The sequence below is a fragment of the Nerophis lumbriciformis genome, linkage group LG12 (genome assembly GCF_033978685.3).
Source record: "Nerophis lumbriciformis linkage group LG12, RoL_Nlum_v2.1, whole genome shotgun sequence".
NCBI classification, from domain to species: Eukaryota; Metazoa; Chordata; class Actinopteri; order Syngnathiformes; family Syngnathidae; genus Nerophis; species Nerophis lumbriciformis.
Window position 1 is genome coordinate 29,757,646 of NC_084559.2, and position 23,199 is coordinate 29,780,844.

Genomic DNA, 23,199 nt, shown 5'->3' on the forward strand with positions numbered 1-23,199 from the left:
ATGGTACTGGACAACTCCACCACATCAAAGTTAGAAGTTTATTTTATCATGGTTGCATTTTTAATGGTGAAGGGAAACAATATCATCCACTAGCAATGTTTTAAATAGCTCAAAATATTTGTGTATCATTCAAAACATCACAACTGATACATATTAGCTATTTATCAGATGACAGACTTGTTGTGATTAATAATAAGATAGGTTAGCGACCACCTCAAGTAGATACACTGAACAAAAATAAAACACTTGTTTTTGTTCTAATTTTTCATGAGTTGAGCTCTAAGATCTAAAACTTTTACGATATACACAAAATACCTATTCTTCTCAAATATTGTTCACAAATCTGTCTAAATCTGTGTTAGTGAGCATTTCTTCTTTACCAAGATAATCCATTTTACCTCACAGGTGTGGCATATTAAGATGCTGATTAAACAGCATGATTATTGCACATGTGTGCCTTAGGCTGCCCACAATAAAAGGCCACTCTGAAATGTGCAGTTTTATCACACAGCACAATACCACAGATGTTGCATGTTTTGAGGGAGCGTGCAGTTGGCATGCTGACTGCAGGAATGTCCACCAGAGCTGTTGCCCTTGAATTGAAAGTTAATTTCTCTACCATAAGCCGTCTCCAAAGGCGTTTCAGAGAATTTGGCAGTAGATCTATCCAGCCTCACAACCGCAGACCATGTGTAACCACATCAGCCCAGGCCTTCCTCATCCAGCAGGTGCACCTCTATGATCGTCTGAGACCAGCCATCCGAACAGCTGCTGCAACAATTGGTTTTCATAACCAAATCATTTCTGCAGAAACTGTGAGAAACCGTCTCAGAAACAGTCTCAGGGAAGCTCAGCTTGTCGTAGTCATCGGGGTCTCAACCTGACTGCAGCTTGTCGTTGTAACCAACTTGAGTGGGCAAATGCTCACATTTGATGGCATCTGGCACAATGGAGAGGTGTTCTCTTCACCAATTAATTACGGTTTTCACTGTTCATGGCAGATGGCAGACAGCGTGTGTGGCGTTATGTGGGAGGGCGGTTTGCTGATGTTAACGTTGTGAATCGAGTGGCCCGTAAAGGGGTTGGGGTTATGTTATGGACATTGAACGCAAGTGCATTTTATTGATGGCATTTAAATGCACAGAGATATTGTGACAAGATCTTGAGGCCCATTGTTGTGCTATTCAAACAAGACCATCATCTCATGTTGCAGCATGACAATGCACGGCCCCATGTTGCAACGATCTGTACACATGTCCTGGAGGCTGAAAATATCCCAGTTCTTGCATGGCCAGCATAATCACCGCACATGTCACCCATTGAGCATGTTTGGGATGCTTTGGATCGTGTATACGACAGCGTGTTTAGGTGCCTGCCAATATCCAGCAACTTTGCATAGCCATTGAAGAGGAGTGGACCAACATTCCACAGGCCACCATCAACAACCTGATCAAATCTATGCGAAGGAGATGTGTTGCACTGCGTGAGGCAAATGGTGGTCACACCAGATACTAGACTGCTTTTCTGATCCCCCCCAAACTCCCAATAAAGCAAAACTGCACATTTAAGGGTGGCCTTTTTTGGGCATCCTATGGCACACCTGTGCAATAATCATGTAGTTTAATCAGCATCTTGATATGCCACACCTGTGAGGTGGGATGGATTATTTTGACAAAAAAGAGGTGCTCACGAACACAGATTTAGACAGATTTGTGAACAATAGTTGAGAGGATTAGAGTTTGAGAGTTCAACACATGAAAAATGGGAGCGCAAAAAAAAGTGTTTTTATATTTTTGTTCAGTGTCGTTCCAATGACTGACTATTACACACTGACAATTCTGCAGTAACAGAGCATCAGCCTGACACACTTAATTTAGCTGAATCACTGCTTCGTATCAAATATAAAATACTGTACATATTACAATGAATTACAGAGTAGAGTCGCCCCAGCTTAAGACGCCTTGTCAAAGACCTCATAATAATTGTGATTAAATGTTTTGTAACTAAGAGGTTTTTTTAGGGATGTTCCAATCAGGGTTTTAATCCTGCCAATTATGATACCAATTATCCAAGAGTGACATTGTCCAAAATCAATACCGTGACCGATCACTTATATTAACTGTAAATTTTTCATTTAAGTCATGGTGAATATTTTTGACAGTTTAACAATATCAATGCAGTATTTAAATTAGTTCCTTTTTCTTTTTTATTACATACAATTGTTTGACATAAACAAACTCGGAAGTACACAATAACCAAACACCAAGAAAAACTATCTATTACTCATTTAAATCCTTTGTTTTTTGTTTTCAAAGTCCTCCTGTGTCCAGGGAATTATTCCCTGAGTTTGGAAACATTAACGAAAACAAACAAAAAATATCGTCTGTCTCGCTCTTGTATCGATCATATACTGATAGAACCCTTGATATCAACACCACCAATATATGGATCGATCCGCCTTCCTCTTAGGTGTCAATATTGACACACCAACAGTTGTTGTTATAATGTTCCTCTCGCTATACTCCTGTTAATCTACTTGAGAATTTCCTGGTAAGAGCTGCTTACTTCCTTTTGTATTGGAGTTCCATCTACACATCCTAAAGTTTACTAAGCACTTATTTCTTAATTTTGTTTAAAGGTAGTTTACCGGCTATCTTAGCTATTAGTATGCTTACCACAAGCTTGCTCTGGGTACATAAACTGTTTACCTTGTCTTCCAGTGATAATAATACTTACGAATAGGAAATGCAGAGTTTTTGCCGTAATGGATGTGATTATTATTAGCTTAGGGGAGCGGCTCTACATTGTGTATGGAGACACATAATTACCTGGTAGCCGCTTTTTAGCCAGAGGATAATAAATAATAAATACAGCATCAGTCAGAGGGGATCGCCGTTTTTGACCAGCATTAAAAGGGCTTAGTGGCTGTCATATACTTTTTCACAAAGATCGGTAGCACATCCCTAGTATTTGTTTCACTTTATATTACATACATTTCATGTTATACTTTAAGTCCAAGTATTTCTGTATGAAAAATGTCTGCCCACAGTTTAATAAAATATAGTATAATCAATACAAGAGTCAATGTTTTCAAAACATTTGGCCAGAGGTGCCACCACGTAGAAAAGAGACAAAAACTGACTTATAACAATAGTTTCACTTATTTAGAGTACATACTGTACACAATGAAAGGTAAATAAAGACCATAATGCTTAACAGATACATTTTCAAACTGATGTCTACTGGTTTTAATAGTGCATTTATGTCAGGAACCTGAGCAAAAATATGCTCTTGTTAAAATAATACCGAAAGTGTGCAGGCAAGAATAAAAAGATTAGGCTACAGTAGGTAAGGTTGTATTTTTGCCTTATCTTTCATTTTAAGCGTGAGTGAAGAATGCACTACCGACCTGATAAGTCCGAAAGAGAATGAGATGATACAGTGTTATCTGCTCACAGAAGGTACCTGGTGGTTGTTTTAGCACACTGCAGCTCGTCCTGGATAGTCCCACTCCTTTGTTTCAGTCACAGGATTCTCACAGCAATAAGGCAAAAATACAACCTTACCTACTGTATAAGATAATCTCATATCAGTGTCTTTGCCAACAGGGTGCACATCATCACCTGGAACGTGGGTTCGGCCACGCCCCCTGATGACATCACCTGCTTGCTGGGTTTGAATGTAGGTGATGGAAACACAGACATGTACATCATCGGGTGAGTGTTTCACAGTGACAGCAGTGCTTTTTCACATAACGACTGACATGAAGCATCTGTCCATGTGGTTGTGGCTATATCAAGACAATTCTGACTAATGAGCAGTCTTTCTCTCTGCTCTGAACGATGATCAAAGACTCCCTTTTCTGTTTGCACCCTCTGACCTCTGTGCATTGTGTTGTATGTCTCTAAGGCTGCAGGAAGTGAACTCTATGATTAACAAACGGCTGAAAGATGTCCTCTTCACGGACCAGTGGAGCGAGGTCTGCATGGAAAGACTCAGCCCCTTTGGATACGTGCTGGTCAGTAATAGTTTTTGGTTAGGAACATGTGTCCACTTATTAAAAAGGCACTTCCGCTTCCATTCATGAGCTCCCTGCTCCTTGCTCGCTGCTCTGTTGCTGCCACGACTCATTTTGTTCCCTGAGCAACAAATAGTGGTGATGTATTATAACAAGCGTGTAATGTTAGCGTGTCCGCTATCTTCCGCTCGTTGTGTAACCCCGTTGTATACACTTTGTACAAGCCAAGAGCTGCTTCTACATACGGTAGATATTAATACTCAGAAATAACTGACCGTCTCAAAAAGAAAGGATTTATAACTCATCTTACATGGTGTATAGGATTGAGATATTTTGCAGTTTTATTTGCGCTGACCTTTTTTTGGACCCTGATTGTACCATGTCATTAAACAACTTGTATGGTACATATACGTTTATTTGTAATTTCCAGGCTATAGAATGCACCTTAATATAAGCCACACCAACGTAATTTTTGGACAAATTTTATTTTGTACATATATTGGCCGCACAAGTCTATAAGCTGGAGGTGAAAACATTGAAACATGTTATTTTTACAAAGGCACTGGTGTTCAGTTACAAAAAAAACAAAAAAAAACAAAAAAAAAACGTGCCTGTAACACAACATACTAGAGAGCGCTGTCTTCGCCGTACTCCTCATTCTCCTCGTACTGCACGCTGAAATTTCTCAAGTCGTCTTCGTCGGCATGCGGCGGTCCAGCCTTTCAGGGCCCATTCATGGTGGTTTATTTTTATTTTGTGCGGCAGGTTTTTACTTTTTCAATGGCCAGGTCAATCGTCTTTGGCTTTGGGGCTGTGTTGTGTGCATTTAATAGTTTCTTCTCTGTAATGAGTGTGTAACGTGCTGACTGAATAGGCCTGGGCTGATAACAAATTTTGCTAGATGATATATTGTCCCACAAATTATTGGCGATAAATTATTTTATTGTTAGCAATATTTTGTGACCAAATAAGCACTAATGTAATCATAATATGTTATAATACAAAAATAAGCAACCCTTTTGAACTCAAAGAACTTTTATTTCTCGTGACTTGTATTTTTTACCTCTATGAACTGTAATCGGAAGGTTACAGTTTTTTTGTAGCCATTATAGCATACTCGCTCGTCCTTCTGTGGTGATGGGTTCATGTGGCTCATTCGGTTTGAAGCCGAAATATTTCGCACACAACTCACGAGACATTTTGCTTTGCAGTCATCAATGTTCCTACTAATTTTTGTGATTTTGCAGTGATTCTCACAAGCGAATCGCAACTAGCGAGGCAAGATCTATGTCTGCACATTCTGAGTGTAAGATAGCAGTTCCGCTCTACGCCCACCGAGACAAAGACGGTGGATGACTGCAGTCTTGGCATTATGGGCGGGCCCCTGGAAGCTGTTTATTTTATTTATTTATTTATTTTTACATTGGATCAGGTAAAAAAAGACTATAACTAATCAAAACAAAGGCACATTGACTAAGACAATAACTTTCATCTAAGTTAATGTACAAAAAGGAGACAAAAATGTTGGCAGAAACAAAATACAATCATATTTAATTTTGTCTTGTCGATGGGTGGGTACAAGTTCGGAATCACGGCGTACTTAGAAAGAAGGTTGGAGATTAGTTATGAAGAAGAGCCGATCAGATGATTTTCCTTGTGAGATGAGGAAGTCACCGGCAAAAACAAAATGTGTGGATTTAACATGTTCCACATCGTAATATGTGTACAACTTGGATGAAGTGAAAAGGACACATTTCATTTCTACTGTTGTGATGCCATCATGTTGATGTGCTAAAATCAATTTGTGGTTTTGAAGTTACATATACATACAATATTAACTGTTACTTGTTCTTACTTAGACTTGATTCCTTCCATTCCTTGCAGAGCATTGGGCAGCAACAGCAGACCTCAATTTCACTCTGTTCATAGCAAGACTCTTTGCCTCTTCCCAGTTCAGTCCCATTGACTGCAGATCATTTGTGATCGTTCTCCTCCATGGGGTTACAGGCCTACCCCCTTTCCTTTTACCTCTAGTGTGGACTTTAGGTGTCTTACCTCCTCCATCCTTCAGGTGTGGACACACCTTAAGGTTATTTGTTAATTCACATAATAAATAGTAATAACGTTTTTGGTTGTATTCATTAAATCAATGTATTCTTGGTTGCCAACAAGTGATTCAACATAATATTTTGATATGGACACATTTCATGTGTGCATAAATTATTCCATAGTTACATATGACAATAAAGTACTGCTTACGTGTTAAAGTATCCTTTAATAAACTTAAATAAACCCTTAATGGCAATTTAGTGGTTGCCAAAAAGTGATTCAAAATAATATTTTTATATGGACACATCTCATCTGTGCATCTCCTAAGGGTGTTCTAGTAATATATGCACAGATGACATGTTTCAATACCACAATATTACTTTGAGTCACATTTTGGCAACTAAGAATACATTGATTTAATGAATACATCCTTTATACTTTACTCCCTTACTTTTTTCTTAATACTTTCTGAATATGTATTACCGGTATGTGCATAAACAGTTAATTTTGTATGTAGCTTTTAAACAAGAAAGAGATTTTAAGCACATCAGCATCAAATCACTAACAGTCCTTTACAATCTCATTAATGCCATAAAAATGGCCAACCCTTTCATTTTTCGGACACAGTAAGGGCTTGAGTAATTTCAAATACAGTGCAGCATCAATTTTTGGCAGAGGCCTCCCTGAAAAAATGTAATGCTCCGTCTAAAATGCTTTTCTGCTCGGAAGATTGACAAGAGGCTTTGCTTTAATTTAATTCTACTGTTCAATAAATGCACTCAGGGGCTTTGAGCAAAGCACTGAGTGAACCCTCTTTCTCCCTGTTAAAAAGCGCAAGACTAACAAACACACACAAACATAGCAATTAATTGATGCTGGCAAAGTTATTGAGTACATTTTCATTTGTTTGACTAATCGACCTAGGCCTATGATTGATTGTGTGAGTGCATTTGATTCAATGTGAACAATTTCATTGTTCCACCGTAACCCATTTGGCAATTTCATTGGTCTGAAGTGATGAGGTTAATTTTATTGCTGGCATGTGAAGCGCCTGAACCCGTAAAAGTCCATTAATTAGCCGCAGCATTGTTGAAAGCACAGTGTTCAAAGTGTGGGGAAAAAGTAACGGCTTAAAGTTTCATAAAAAAGTCGAGGATGACAGGTGAGATACATTTTGGCCCTCTACAACCCTGCTTCTCTAGATGTATTCAAATGTGTTTTGTTTTCTTAGTTTCGAAGGTTGAAAACATTATTATGGGAGGCAGGTCGTCTATGATTATTCTAAACACTTATTATTTTGGCCTTCATCATTCTGAGAGATATTTACATTTTTTGTCTTGGATTTAGTTAAATGCAAAATAGGAGAAAAACATATTAAATAATACCATATTGCAGTAGATCTATCTTGGTTGTAAAAGGATGTCTGCCGCTGTTGGGGTAGTGAGCAACGTAATCATCTCTTGGAGCCTAAATCAGCTGTCGAACTGGAAGAGTGAGACAAACGTCTCCCAGGGTGCTGTTTTATTTCTGGATCGCTATGTTGATGGGCCTCTGACAACAGCCCTGACGTTGTCCTCCAGCTATGATGGTCAGCTAAAGACTGCTCGAAATGACGTTAGTGTGGATTATTTGTTTGGCTCTCAACGTGAGGCAGTTACAATGTTGGGTTAGGGGGATTCTGTGCATTTGACAAATAATATCTGAGAGAGTCTATACTAGGGCTGGGCGATATGGCCTTTTTTTTTTTAAATATCTCAATATTTTTAGGCCATATCGCGATACACGATATATATCTCGATATTTTTGCCTTAGCCTTGAATGAACACTTGATGCATATACCGTAATCACAGCAGTATGATGATTCTATGTGTCTACATTAAAACATTCTTGTTCATACTGCATTAATATATGCTCATTTTAAACTTTCATGCAGAGAGGGAAATCACAACTAAGTCAATTTAGCAAAACTGTATTTATTAAACAGTTATTAAGCAGTGGCACAAACATTCATGTCATTTCAAAACAGAGAGTGCAAGATTGTCAGAGACATTTTAAAACAAGCTATAAGTGCACTTTTGTGCATGATGACACACAAGATATTTCAATAAGTGTCACATAAAAGTGAGCTGCATATCAAATAGTATATGTCCTATGGTGTTGATGTGGAAATAGTTGCTTCGGCATTTAGTTGGTGTGGCACCGAACGGAGATGTTGACACGTAAAGACATATTCCCGCTTGAAGCCAAACCACCGCCAGACGATGGACCCCGTGCTGTTTTTCTTGGGAATTAAAGGCCTACTGAAACCCACTACTACCGACCACGCAGTCTGATAGTTTATATATCAATGATGAAATCTTAACATTGCAACACATGCCAATACGCTTACTAAAGTGCAATTTTAAATTTTGCGCGAAATATCCTGCTGAAAACGTCTCGGTATGATGACGTCAGCGCGTGACATCACGGATTGTGGAGGACATTTTGGTACAGCATGGTGGCCAGCTATTAAGTCGTCTGTTTTCATCGCAAAATTCCACAGTATTCTGGACATCTGTGTTGGTGAATCTTTTGCATTTTGTTCAAAGAACAATGGAGACAGCAAAGAAGAAAGCTGTAGGTGGGAAGCGGTGTATTGCGGCCGACTGTAGCAACACAAACCCAGCCGGTCTTTCATTGTTTACATTCCCGGAAAATGACAGTCAAGCTTAACCATTGGCCTGTGGAGAACTGGGACAACAGAGACTCTTACCAGGAGGACTTTGAGTTGGATATGCAGACGCGGTACCGTGAGTACGCATGCAGCTGCGGCTTCCAAACATTTGATCGCTTGCCCGTACGTGCGTGCCGCTATGTGCATGTCACGTACGTAACTTTGGGGACTTTGGGGAAATATATGTGCTTTATGAACTTTGGGGAGGTGAACGGTACTTTGGGCTGTGGGATTGAGTGTGTTGTGCAGGTGTTTGAGTTGTATTGGCGGGTTGTATGGACGGGAGGGGGGAGGTGTTTGTTATGCGGTATTAATTTGTGGCATAATAAATATAAGCCTGGTTGTGTTGTGGCTAATAGAGTATATATATGTCTTGTGTTTATTTACTGTTTTAGTCATTCCCAGCTGAATATCAGGTCCCACCCGCCTTTCACAGCATCTTCCCTATCTGAATCGCTCCCACTGCCCTCTAGTCCTTCACTCTCACTTTCCTCATCCACAAATCTTTCATCCTCGCTCAAATTAATGGGGAAATCGTCGCTTTCTCGGTCCGAATCGCTCTCGCTGCTGGTGGCCATGATTGTAAACAATGTGCAGATGTGAGGAGCTCCACAACCGGTGACGTCACGCTACTCGTCTGCTACTTCCGGTACAGGCAAGGCTTTTTTTATCAGCGACCAAAAGTTGCGAACTTTATCGTCGATGTTCTCTACTAAATCCTTTCAGCAAAAATATGGCAATATCGTGAAATGATCAAGTATGACACATAGAATGGACCTGCTATCCCCGTTTAAATAAGAAAATTGCATTTCAGTAGGCCTTTAATTATTCCTCCATTTGTTACCAGATTCGCACCTTTTTGCTCTCGTATTACCACTCAAACCACACCGTTAGCTGTTAGCATCACAGCTAACGTTACCATGTCGCTACCTGTGTGGGAGCGTGTGACGTTACTCACGTGACAGTATGTGACGCATGTAAGAAGGTGCGCTTGTTTTAGTCTCTGTGAAAAGGAGAGATAGGAAAGAGTGAGTAACGCATGCAGTTTAATGCCCCGCAGCTAAAAGCAACTGCGTGAGAACGTATACTCGAATATCACAATATAGTCATTTGCTATATCGCACAGAGACAAACCCGCGAGATATCGGATATATCGTCCAGCCCTAGTCTATACACTTTGTGTCTGAACGTCAGGCAAACTTAAACCGTAGCGGAGTGTGAACATAATATATAATTGATGTGAGCTTCACCACAGATGCAGTTAGTTGGTCCAAATATATAATTCATGATAGTATTAATAATAATAATAATAATAACTGGGATTTATATAGCGCTTTTCTAAGTACCCAAAGTCGCTTTACATGTAGAACCCATCATTCACACCTTGTGGTGGTAAGCTACTTTCATAGCCACAGCTGCCCTGGGGTAGACTGACGGAAGCGTGGCTGCAATTTGCGCCAACGGCCCCTCCGACCACCACCTATCATTCATCATTCAATTCACCGGTGTGAGTGGCACCGGGGGCAAAGGGTGAAGTGTCCCGCCCAAGGACACAACGGCAGCGATTTTTGGATAGTAAGAGGCGGGGAGCGAACCTGCAACCCTCAGGTTTCTGGCACGGTTGCTCTACCCACTACGCCATGCCGCCCAAGTATTGCTATTGAATGTGTAGAAGTGAGTCGTGGTTAATTGGTTCCGCGATAAACACATTTCCGCTAAGTAGGAATCATTGATTATAAATCGAATATTTTTTATAACTATAGCATAAAAAAACTGTTTCATTCCTTCTAAATATGTTTAACATTATAAGAGCCATATAGACATCAAATAACACCATTTAGTCACCTTTACAATATTTAAATCCGTTATTGTAACGCTTTCTGAGGCTTAGCCAATCAGTGACCGTGATACTTATATTTTTTATAACTATAGCATAAAAAAACTGTTTCATTCCTTCTAAATATGTTTAACATTATAAGAGCCATATAGACATCAAATAACACCATTTAGTCACCTTTACAATATTTAAATCCGTTATTGTAACGCTTTCTGAGGCTTAGCCAATCAGTGACCGTGATACTTAACAGCACGCTCTGATCAGTGTTGCCAACTCCTCAGTAAGGGAAGTAGCTATTGCCTGTCCGAAAAGTTGCTAGAAGTCGGTGATACGATTATATCATGTCCTCGCCAATCAACTGTTTTAACGAGCCTTTGTAATCAGGGTTTGATTCTAATTTATTTCTGTATTTTTGGGTGTACAGTTAAATCTGAGACATGATGAGCTAGCCAGCTAGATGTTCAACTTTTGTCACAGAGAGACAGACACAAATGAGGTGAGTAAGTGACTGAGGATGTGTACAGTAGGCAATCAAATGCAGTGATGTATTTAAGTGTGACATTGAAGAAACCTTTACATATAAAATGACATCTTGCTTTGTAAGCAAGGGCGGAAATTGCAGTGGCTTTGCGCATGCGCAAATCATTTGCAGTCTGGACTTTGAGTGGTGAGGGTCTCTGCTCTGCTTGCGCACCAGCTGCAATTAAGCCTGGTGTATACCTACGTGTATACCTAGGCAAGCTACACGTGTAGTAGATCAGATTTGCGTGTGCTTTCAAGTTTGCACATGCTTTAGTACACACAAACCTTTAGTAAATCCGGCCCTATGTGTCCACCTCCAACCTGGAGAAGAGGATTGCACTTTGTCAGGCCTCTACCTTCACACCTGTACAACTTCTGCGTCCCACCTGAAGACTAAGCTCCTGCTGGTACCTCTTAACTAGAGATGTCCGATAATGGCTTTTTTGCCGATATCCGATATTCCGATATTGTCCAACTCTTAATGACCGATTCCGATATCAATCGATACCGATATATACAGTCGTGGAATTAACAAATTATTATGCCTAATTTTGTTGTGATGCCTCGCTGGATGCATTAAACAATGTAACAAGGTTTTCCAAAATAAATCAACTCAAGTTATGGAAAAAAATGCCAACATGGCACAAAGTGCATTATTTTTTTTAACATGCCTCAAAACAGCAGCTTGGAATTTGGGACATGCTCATACTGAGAGAGCATGAGGAGGTTGAGGTGGGTGGGGGATACTTAAAAAAAGAAGAAAAAAAAGTATCCTTCATTTACATTTTATCAACCAACACAACATGTATATTAACTTGATGGCCTAATTCTGACTAATTTAACCTTTAGTAGGACTTCACACTCTATAGTCAGTATTTATGAAGTCGAAAGGTACAGTAGTCCTATGAAAAATATTCTCCTCAAACTAATTTGTCATCATGTCAGCTGCATCATGCCTCAACGTTTCTACATTCTCAACTCATTCTCACACACACACGCACGCACGCACGCACGCACGCACGCACGCACGCACGCACGCACGCACACACACACACATACACAACAAAACTGGCTACACTCTTTTGACTTAGTAATGTTTTTTTTACCAACTAACAGGAGTTCCCCTTCTTTTGGATTATATTTCATTGAGTTCTTTAACCAGGATGCACTTAAACACTTGCATGGTGAGGAAGTTCACATTGTATATTAACGAACAGAAAGCAAAGCATGTATGATAGACAATTACAGCATGAGGAAGTTCACACTGAAGCAAATAATGATAGCGTACATATTTGTTTTCATCACAGTTTAAACAGGAATAGCAACTGATAGCTCATTTCCACAGAACACCTGAAGCAGCAAATACACACAGCTTTAACTTACAGTCTGTAAATGTCACGATCGACGGCTCGCCTGTTGTTCATAGGCCTGGGCCGATAACAAATTTTGCTTGACGATATATTGTTCTACCAATTATTGACGATAAACAATATTATTGCTGTTATTTTTATAAATAACAAATAACCACTGATGCAATGATAATGATATATCCTTTCAAATGCAATAAACGTGTATTTCTGGTGTATTTTAACATTGTAATTGGAATGAATACGTTTAAATCTCCATGTTAAATAAAACAATATACTTTGTCTTTTAGCAACATTTTGCACTTGAATTAAAATTACAACCAAAAGCAATAAAATATCTTAAGGAGGGGATCGGAGGGAGCTCAAATACACACAACCATAACAATAAATAAAATAGCTAAAGTATTGACAAACAAAGTTGCACTTCAGTATTGAACGTGTAGGCAGAGGTAGAATTGTACATTATTACTTAACTGACAATCAAGTTAGGACCTTCTTAAAGAAAAGTGCGCTACACTACGGCTTAAACAGATGTATTAACAGGTCATATGCAAAACAAAATTAAGTTTGGCAGATTCCGAGTGCGGAACACTGACATGACACGAAAACATGACAGCCCTTTTAAAAAAATGCTAGTTTTATAACAATTAAATGGCAACATGTCTTTGGCAATGTATTTAACCACACTATTTTGCACTGTTTTCTTTACACTGACCTGGCTTGGTGTTTGCGAAGTGTTTGCACATTCGGTAGACCGGCTTTTCAGTGTTGATAGTCTCATCTTGTTCCAAAGGTTTAAACTGAGATATTCCCACATTGGTGCTGTGGCATTTGGTGTTGTGATCATTTTGTCCATGTTACTGCTACATGCTAATGAGTTGCACTGTGGGATGCTAGAGGGCCAGCGGCCCTGCATTGCTGCACACAGAGTCAAAGACACTTAATGAGAACAAGATAATTCACCCCCTTCTTTTCATTCAGCTATGGTACAAAACGCGTATCCGTTAAAAGCGACGAAAAGTGTGAATGCTCTTGAAGCATGCCGATGGGGATTTATCGACACTGGAAAACTTAGTTTAAGTTTAAGTTTCAAGTTTATTCACTATACCATAGAAAAATTACAATAGTAGTGTATATCATTTAAGGATGGTGGTAAGTGAAAGGTTCCCCCAAATAAGCTAAAAGAAGCTTTTAGCAGGGGGTCCAGAGGACAGTATATGCATGGAATGCTGAAACATGGTGGCAAGCACAAAAAACGCTATATGATAACACAAAATAAGAGTACTAAAGCAAGCATACACATACATACATACATTCATTCGACCATGCAAAACCCAACAGTAGTCTACCCCACATGAGGCATTAGAGATAGGTGGTTAATAGGTAAGATTTCAGTTTCTTTTTGAAGTTGGAGAATGAATACAGCATCCTGAGGCTCTCATCAAGCCGGTTCCAAATCTTTGGTCCCCTGCATACAACACTTCGAGCAGTACAAGCCAGTAGACGATGTTTACCTGATATCAGATCAAAGTTACGAGTGTTGTGGGCATGCTGGGGATGATAGATAGGAACCAAACTACAGAACCTAAGATTCAGCCTGTAGATTACTTGATAGGTTAGACAAGCATTGTGATAAATATTGAACTCTGTCAGTCTTAAGAGATGATAAATATGGAATAGATGTCGAGTGGGGGCATTAAACTTGGACCATGACAGGGCCCGTATGATTTTCTTTTGCATGGATTCGAATTTGTGAAGGTAGGTAGGGAAGGTGTTACACCAGATGACATTACAGTAGTTTAGATGTGGTTCAAAGAGAGTTTTGTATAGAGTAAGTAGAGCATAAAGAGGAAGATAATGACGAAGGTGAAAGAACAGGCCAACATATTTGGATCATTTGTTTAACAGATGGCTAATGTGACATTTGAAATTGAGGTATTCGTCAATGATGACCCCCAGGGATTTTGTGGAGTTCACTTTCTGTATTTCCTGCCCATTGATGTTGATATGGCATTGCTCAATATTTGTCCGGTTTTTATTAGAATTAAATAAAATACAATTTGTTTTATTAACATTAAGTGAGAGTTTATTGCATTTGAACCAGGAATCCACTTTCACAAGCTCTGAATTGACAGTTTCTTGTAGATCGAGTAGGCTCCTGTGTGAGGTAAACAAATTTGTATCGTCAGCAAAAATTATTTTATGAAAAGTTTCGGAGGAGTTTATGAAATCATTTATGTATAAGATGAAAAGGCGAGGCCCCAAGATGGATCCCTGGGGAACCCTATAATTTATGGTCATACAGGGTGAATTGTGATCATTGACGCATACACATTGTTGCCTTCCGTATAGGTAAGAACGGAACCAATCGAGAGGTACCCCTCTGACATCATAGTGGTATAGTGACGTTCATTTTCATTTGTCGTCAGTTAATTGACTGAATATCGGCCAAGGCCTAGGTATTCACATATTATGATGTAGAACACTTTAAATCCACAAATTTAACGTCGTCATCTCACATTAAAAAACATCTGATTGGCCGTGCACCTTCGTTGCTAACCCTGACCCTCTCTCATCTTGTATGCTATTAAAGAACTATGATAGGATATATTCCAAATTTGTTCCACCTATTTACAAGACGAAATTGAATATGACTGGATTTTGTTTCTGACAACTTTTCGTCTCGTTTTTCAATTCGTCGACACTTGGCGGACTCGCAGAACCTCTCACCCAGCCGAGGGACAGAGAAGAGGGAAGACGACGACATATGAGTGTTGTAGCGTGTCCCTTATAGACTTAGACACACTTTAATGATCCACAGGGGAAATTGTTCCACACAGTAGCTCAGTTACATAGGATGGAAAGGATAAGGATGGAAAGGATAATGCACGCAAGGGCACAAAAAGAGGGCGAAAGCAAAAGGTATAAAGTAGCAATATAAATATAACATATGTAATATTTACATATTATACATATACAGTATATAATATACACAATATATATCAAATCCAAATTACCATGTACAATTTTACAGTATATGTAACAGCTGCAGCAAAAAAAAGGGCAGCATAAAAAAAAGAGTAGATCCAGCAGAAAATATAAATTATAAACAAAGAGAGGTAGCTAACATAGAAGCGGTTTGGTAATAGACAAATATCATCTATTGCTGTATGGTGAGTGATTATACAGCTGGATAGAGTGCGGAATGAAGGCGTTCTTGAATCGCGCAGTTTTACGGCGGATTGTAGCTGAGATAGGCTCCAGCGCCCCCCGCGACCCCAAAGGGAATAAGCGGTAGAAAATGGATGGGATGGATGGATGCTACGCTACTGCTGATAATTTTGTCATATACACATTTTATACATCCTCAACTTCAAACATTTTGATTTGAGGAGGCAAGACATTTAATTGGGTGGGCTCTGCCCCCTCTCGCCCCTACTAACATGCTAACATGACAAGCAGTGTGTCAGGTGCAAACACTGTTGACATCTATTAATCAGACAAGAAACAAGGAATCAATCAGAGACAGAGTTCAATTTAGCTCATGAGGAGACACGTGTTTTGGGCTGTACTCTAGTTACAGATCCAAACTACGTTCTAAAGAAAAGCCCGTGCGCCTCCTCCATTTATTAGGAAATGGCCCTATTACATCACGGTGACTGAGGGAATGGGGTAATCTCGACAACTCCAGTAAGACACAATATATGGTTATACAAAAATGCAAATATGATGACACTTGGTGATATCGCCCAGTCTCTGCTTTGTCTGGTCTTGGAACCAAATATTCGGCCTTGGCTGCCAGCAAGCCGAGTCTGGACACAACACTGATAAAGAGGCTAGCAATCTTTTGGATTGCTAGCTCTGCACAAATACAAAAATACCATTTCAGCACAAATCGACAATACTTTATAGTAACGGCCCTTAAGCATAAAGTTATGATGATAATATATACATAATTATTCTAACATTTCCCTCCTGTTTATCACATAACTTCCCCAGAATCTTCTTATCCCCAATAACTTCTTCTTACGATTTTCAGTTAATAGTTAATTTCTTTAGGGCAAAAGTATGTCTACACTCAGAGTTCAACATCATCATATTTTTATATATATAGTCACCAGGGTCTGGAAACAGATCAGGAACACCGTCCAGGTAGGTATCCTCGTCATCAGATTCATCTTTCTTGTCGTCCGCCAGAAGGTGCATCTAAACAGTTCTATCATCTGCTGGGCTAATCGCTGTGGTAATCAGACGGTTAAGCAGAGAACCCAGACAGGGAATACAACAACATCCACACAACGTCAGTTTTGCTGCAAACACAGCCATAGATACTAGAATTGATGATACCAAGGACTTGTATTTGCCGAACACATTCAACCATCCATCCCACATAGGTGAGTGCTCTTCCATTTTACCGTTGAGGGTGCGAAGGCCTTCCAGTGCTCTGGTCAGGCTATCTTCTGCATCAGTGTATTTTGGTATGAAGTACAACACTGTTCACCCAATATTGCGCACACATCTCCTTTTTCCGCTAACAACATGTCTGGCGCCATACGGTTTTGAAAGGCCTTAAGGGAGGTCGCGGCGAGTTGATCAGTGACGACTTCAAGTCCGGCTTTTGTCCAATTTCCTAATCTCTGTACGTTGTAGTGGACGTAGTTTATTCTGTCAACATTCTTGTTAATCGTACACCACCAGCAGACGGATGATTCGAATCCAGCTGCAACTTGATTTACCAATTTGTACTTGTCAGGTACACCTCTGGAGACACCTATTGTATCGATATACCGGTAAGTTGGATCTCCAACACTTTGCCAGTTTACATCACGTGTAGTTCTTTTCCAATGTTCGGGTATCAAACTGTTCAGACGTGTTAACAATTTTTGTACAAATATTGATACATTTACTATGTGTAAGCAGTTGTCTGACGATAAGTTTCCTAACTGTTGTCCAGAGCCTAGTATGGTAATGCAGGTGTAATTAGCTTTTGTCACATGTTTATCAAATATTGGTTTCTGCTTTGTTTCTTTGGTTACAGGCTAGATTTTGTCCCATGTAGTGCAATTCCATTCAGGAGTTGTTTCGCTGATTACTTCAATTAAACCTTTTTTTGCCATGAGTAACCAATTAACAGCCAAAGGAGAAACCAATTACTACACACCAATTGTTACTTTGAACATTTATCCACATCATCAAATGGTACGCTTACAACTGTGACTTCCAGCGCGTTTAGAACACTCTGGGTTGTTCGGTGTTGCGCATGGTTTGATTTATGCAAACAATCACCAGGAAATATGGATCTAGTCCACTTGACCATGCCCATAATTGGAAACCCCATCTGGACGTGTTGAACAGTGTGGCATTGGGTGGTCTATTTTGTCCATCAGGGAGTGATATGGTTAACACTAGATTTGGGCCTTAATGTTTCAGAGTTATTCGACTTTTAAAGAATGTAGCTTCTTCACTATCTCCCGGGGCCAGTAGTTCATTCATTCATTATCAATAGACAATTAAACTTTGGCAACTGAACACATATTTACACACCTATGCTTGAGAAGGAACAGGATGAAGAAAATCTTATCATTCCTGCCCCCTTCAACATAATAAGTAGTCTTACTTAATGGAAAGTCCAGATTCACAAGCTTACAAACTAAACAAATACATCCAAATATAACAAAAAATAATATACACCTCACGGGATGATACAAAACAAATACAAAACCAGACACAAAATAAGTAGAATAATAAATGTAATCTATACTACAGTATAATATATGTAGTGACCAGAGTGTCCACTTCCCCCGTATTGGATGTCCTGTGAGGTACCACCAGTAATTTGGCCAGTCTGTTCCCGTGGTGGGAATCCTTTTAAGTTTCTTACAGGAAGTAGTGTTGTAGAGGTGGTATTGGGAGTTACCGTAAACATCAATGAGTCATTGTAGGCCCACAAGACTGTCTATGGGACACAGGTTGTTATATTTGGACCTGTGTTTTAGGATCAGATCTTTCGAACAGACAGCATAGTCTGTTGTTCTTGTCTTAGCTTTTCCTGTTTGTCGTTTAATGCGGCTTTACTTGTACTTGTGGATGATAAGCACAGTGGTTTTTGAGATCAATGTGGAATAATGATCCTATATTCTTTCTTTCTTTCTTCAGTCTATTTCAAACATGAACACACTTACAGTATAGTACATCACACAGTTTCATATCATTTCACTTTACATCATGTCCGAAAAGGAGTAAGAAGAAGCAAAGCTTATTTAATCCTACATCTTTCCCACTTCAGAGTGTTTACAAATATATAGAATCATTTACTGACCTTTTTATAATAAAATAACATCTATGAATTAGTATACACAACAGTTTTGTAATATCTAATCAATTAATTCAGTCATTATTAACGTACTGAGATGCAGAAATATCTTATTTTCAATAAGGTTGAAAGTATTTCTCATAATTATTCTTCTTTGTACTTTGTAAGCACTATTATTTTGAACAACCTCTTAAACTGGATCATATTAGTACAATGTTTAACTTCTTTACTTAATGCATTCCATTATTCAGTTCCACACACTAATATGCTAAAAGTTTTAAGTGTTGTACGTGCATACAACCGTTTTAAATTAGACTTTCCTCTAAGGTTATATTTCTCCTCTTTAGTTGAGAAGAATTGTTGTACATTCTTTAGTAGCAGGTTATAATTTGCTTTGTACATCATTTTCGCTGTTTGCAATGTCACCAAACTTTCATATTTTTGACTCAATAAATAAAGGGTTTGTATATTCTCTATATCCAACATTATGTATTATTCTAACTGATCTTTTTTGTAACACAGTTAACGAATGTAGCGCACATTTGTAGTTATTTCCCCATATTTCTACACAATAACTCAGATATGGGAACACGAGCGAGCAGTAGAGAATATGAAGTGAGTTTTGGCCCAGGACGTATTTTGCTTTATTCATTTTTGAAATGTTTTTTGCCACCTTATGTTGTATGTTTTGTATATGAGATTTCCAGTTCATTTGATCATCTATTAATACTCCCCAAAATCTTGTTTCTTTTACCCTTTCAATATCTACTCCGTCTATTTGTATTCGTGTTTGATGCTCTTTTCTACTGTTACCAAATAGCATTATTTTAGTTTTACTGAGATTCAAAGAGTCTGTTTTTATCAAACCATTTTTTTTTTTTTTTAATTTGTTCATTTCTTCTGTTATTATTTGTATTATCTTCTGTGTGTTCTCTCCTGAACAGAAAGCAGTTGTGTCGTCTGTAAATAAAACTAACTTTAAGTCCTTTGTAACTTTACAAATGTGGTTTATATAAATATTAAACAATCTTGGTCCCAGTATTGATCCCTGGGGTACACCACAAGATATATCTAGCCGTGTTGACATATTTTCACCCATCTTCACATATTGCTTCCTGTTGGTTAAATAGCTTCTTATTCTTGATTAATTGATTTACAAAATGAGGTCCATTGTCACTGTATAGATTTAGTTATACCCTATCTTGGTATTATATCTTTGCATAATGCTTTTACTACTGTTAGCGCATCTGCTTTTCCTTTAGAAAATATTTCTACCCGCTTTGAAAATGCATCTACTATCACCAAACAATACAGTTTTCCTTCACTCCTATTTTGTTCAATAAAATCCATGCATAGATGCTGGAACGGGTGTTTTGGTTTGGGGAATTGGCCTCGCACAGGTCATGCATGCCCTACAAATTTTTATTTGTATTTATTTTTTGAATAAGAATAAAAGCTGTAGGTAGTATAGTACTTCTGTATAAGGGTCACCATCCCTCCTGTTGAGACATGAGTACAACCATGGCTCAATACTGCTGCCCATTTATACAGATTTTTTGGTAAGATTAGTTTATTGTCTGGACATACATAGATGTCTTCTTTGTTCAACGTGGCTCCGTTTTTTTTTGTTTTTTTTTGTTTTGTTTATTTTTCCATTTATCTTTTTCTTTTGGAGTACTTTGTTGTTGCATGTCTTTTAGTATATCATTATTCATTTCACTAGTTTGCAGAGGTGGGTAGTAACGCGCTACATTTACTCCGTTACATCTACTTGAGTAACTTTTGGGATAAATTGTACTTCTAAGAGTAGTTTTAATGCAACATACTTTTACTTTTACTTGAGTATATTTATAGAGAAGAAACGCTACTTTTACTCCGCTACTTTTATCTACATTCAGCTCGCTACTAATTTTTATCGATCTGTTAATGCACGCTTTGTTTGTTTTGGTCTGTCAGACAGACCTTCATAGTGCCTGCGTTTCAACAAATACAGTCACTGGTGACGTTCACTCCGTTCCACCAATCAGATGCAGTCACTGGTGACGTTGGACCAATCAAACAGAGCCAGGGGTCACATGACCTGACTTAAACAAGTTGAAAAACTTATTGGGGTGTTACCATTTAGTGGTCAATTGTACGGAATATGTACTGTACTGTGCAATCTACTAATACAAGTTCCAATCAATCAATCAAAAGTGTGAAGGAAAAAAGACCATTTTTTATTTCAACCGTACACCCCGTCAAAAGCCTAAAGACTGACTGAACAGTTCCTGTCTTCACAATAAAAGTGCCGCTCCATCGCACCTGCGCTTTCAAAATAAGAGTCTCCGAAAGCCTGCGCAAACAAGCTAGCAAGCTACGGAGTTTGCCGCCAATGTATTTCTTGTAAAGTGTATAAAAACGAATATGGAAGCTGGACATATAAGATGCCAAAAACCAACCACTTTCATGTGGTATTAGACAGAAAGGAGGAACTTTTTTTCTCCTCCATTTGAAAACGTGGACATTTGTCATCACTACTGTCTGATTCCAATCAATGCAAGTCATCAGAATCAGGTAATACACCAACTTATATTCTTGTCTTCATGAAAGAAAGGAATCTATATGTGTTAAACATGCATGTATATTCATTAAAACACTATTAACATGTAAACAAAAACGGCAAAAAAAATAAATATAAATTATATACTGTATATATCAATGTATGTATGTATATATATATATATATATATATATATATATATATATATATATATATATATATATATATATATATGTATGTGTGTGTGTGTGTGTGTGTGTGTGTGTGTGTGTGTGTGTGTGTGTGTGTGTGTGTGTGTGTGTATATATATATATATATTTGTATATATGTGTGTGTGTGTGTATATATATATATATATATGTATATGTATATGTATATATATATATATATATATATATATATATGATATGTGTGTGTATGTTACTCATCAGTTACTCAGTACTTGAGTAGTTTTTTTACAACATACTTTTTACTTTTACTCAAGTAAATATTTGGGTGACTACTCCTTACTTTTACTTGAGTAATAAATCTCTAAAGTAACAGTACTCTTACTTGAGTACATTTTCTGGCTACTCTACTCACCTCTGCTAGTTTGTAGTTTAAAACCTTGTATTTCTTCTTCTGCTGTTTGTTTTGCTGTTTTGTCCGCAAACGTGATATTGTCATGATCCGTGGTCCGGATCATGTTTTGTTTAGTTATGTTCTGTTAGTTTTGGACTTCTTTAGTTCCCGTTTAGGCTTTCTTGTTGGTTTTTTGTCACCTGTCTCTGATTAGTGCTCGCCCGCTCATCTGCTTCCCGAGCACTAATCAGAGGCATTATTTAAGTTACCTCTGCCAGTCAGTCGGCCTGGCTTCATTGATTATGTCACACTGTTTGTGTCGCGCCTCTACCAATTAAGTTTCTTGTTCCATGCCATAGCTTCTGTTTAGTCTTAGCTTCACGTGTTTTAGGCACGCCTTTCTTTTTATGTTGTTTGTGTTTTTGGTGGTTGGGTGATTTATGTTAATAAATCCCATCCTACCTTTACACCTTCGTCCGGAGCCGTCTTTTTGCATTAAAAGAACGAACCGCAGGAAGCTGCATAACCCACGTGTGACAGATATTGCGTCCGTTCCGTTGGTGTGTGCCACACATTTGCACATTGCTATTTTAGCTGCTAACTGTACCGCTTTTAATATTACTTTTAATAGTTCTCCATGTGTTACAAAGTTTCCCGTTGACGTTATCATACCTCTATTTTGCCAGTGTTGTGCAAATGTGTGCACTGTTGAGAATGCATATTGACTATCTGTGTGTATTGTAACATTTTGATCTTATTAATTTACATGCTTTAGTGTTACTAGTTGTGCCGCTTGCATTGAGTCATTTGATGGTCATTTGATAGCTTTCAAAACTTCTGTAACAATCGCACATATCCTATTCTATTTTTATTTCACAGAATGCTGCTTCAGCTTCTAAATCCCACTCTACTAGTGATGACATTTTTAAATATTTTTCATAAATGTACTTAATGGAGCTACCATTTCAGCGTAATTTGGTATCCAACTTCTACAGTAATTAGTTAATCCTAGAAATGACAATTTGCTTCTTTGTTTGTAGTTTTGGTGCTTTTAGTACTGCTGTTTTTCTGCTTCCCACAATAGTGTGTCCATCTTTGTTTAGAGAATGTCCTAGATATTTTACTTTTGTTTTGCATAATTGGACTTTTGTTTTGCTTACTTTGTGTCCTTCACTGTGTAGATGATTTAATAAGGCTAATGTATCTTTTCTATAGGTTTCCTTATCCGGTGATGCTAATAATATGTCATCTACGTATATCAAGACTTTTTTCTTCCT

The 23,199-nt window shown here is 38.3% G+C and overlaps 2 protein-coding genes across 3 annotated transcripts in view; one reads left to right on the plus strand and one right to left on the minus strand.

Annotated features, from left to right (window-relative positions):
• The window catches only part of selenom (selenoprotein M), a 65,515-nt gene that overhangs the window by 36,912 nt on the left and 5,404 nt on the right, over window positions 1-23,199 (minus strand). The window lies entirely within an intron of this gene.
• Window positions 1-23,199, plus strand: part of inpp5jb (inositol polyphosphate-5-phosphatase Jb) — a 66,903-nt gene that overhangs the window by 21,961 nt on the left and 21,743 nt on the right. For both annotated transcript variants that reach the window (XM_061986279.1, XM_061986280.1), the window contains exons 3-4: window positions 3,609-3,716; window positions 3,910-4,018. In XM_061986279.1, the coding sequence (XP_061842263.1) occupies window positions 3,609-3,716; window positions 3,910-4,018 (217 nt within the window). The remainder of the gene's footprint in view (window positions 1-3,608; window positions 3,717-3,909; window positions 4,019-23,199) is intronic.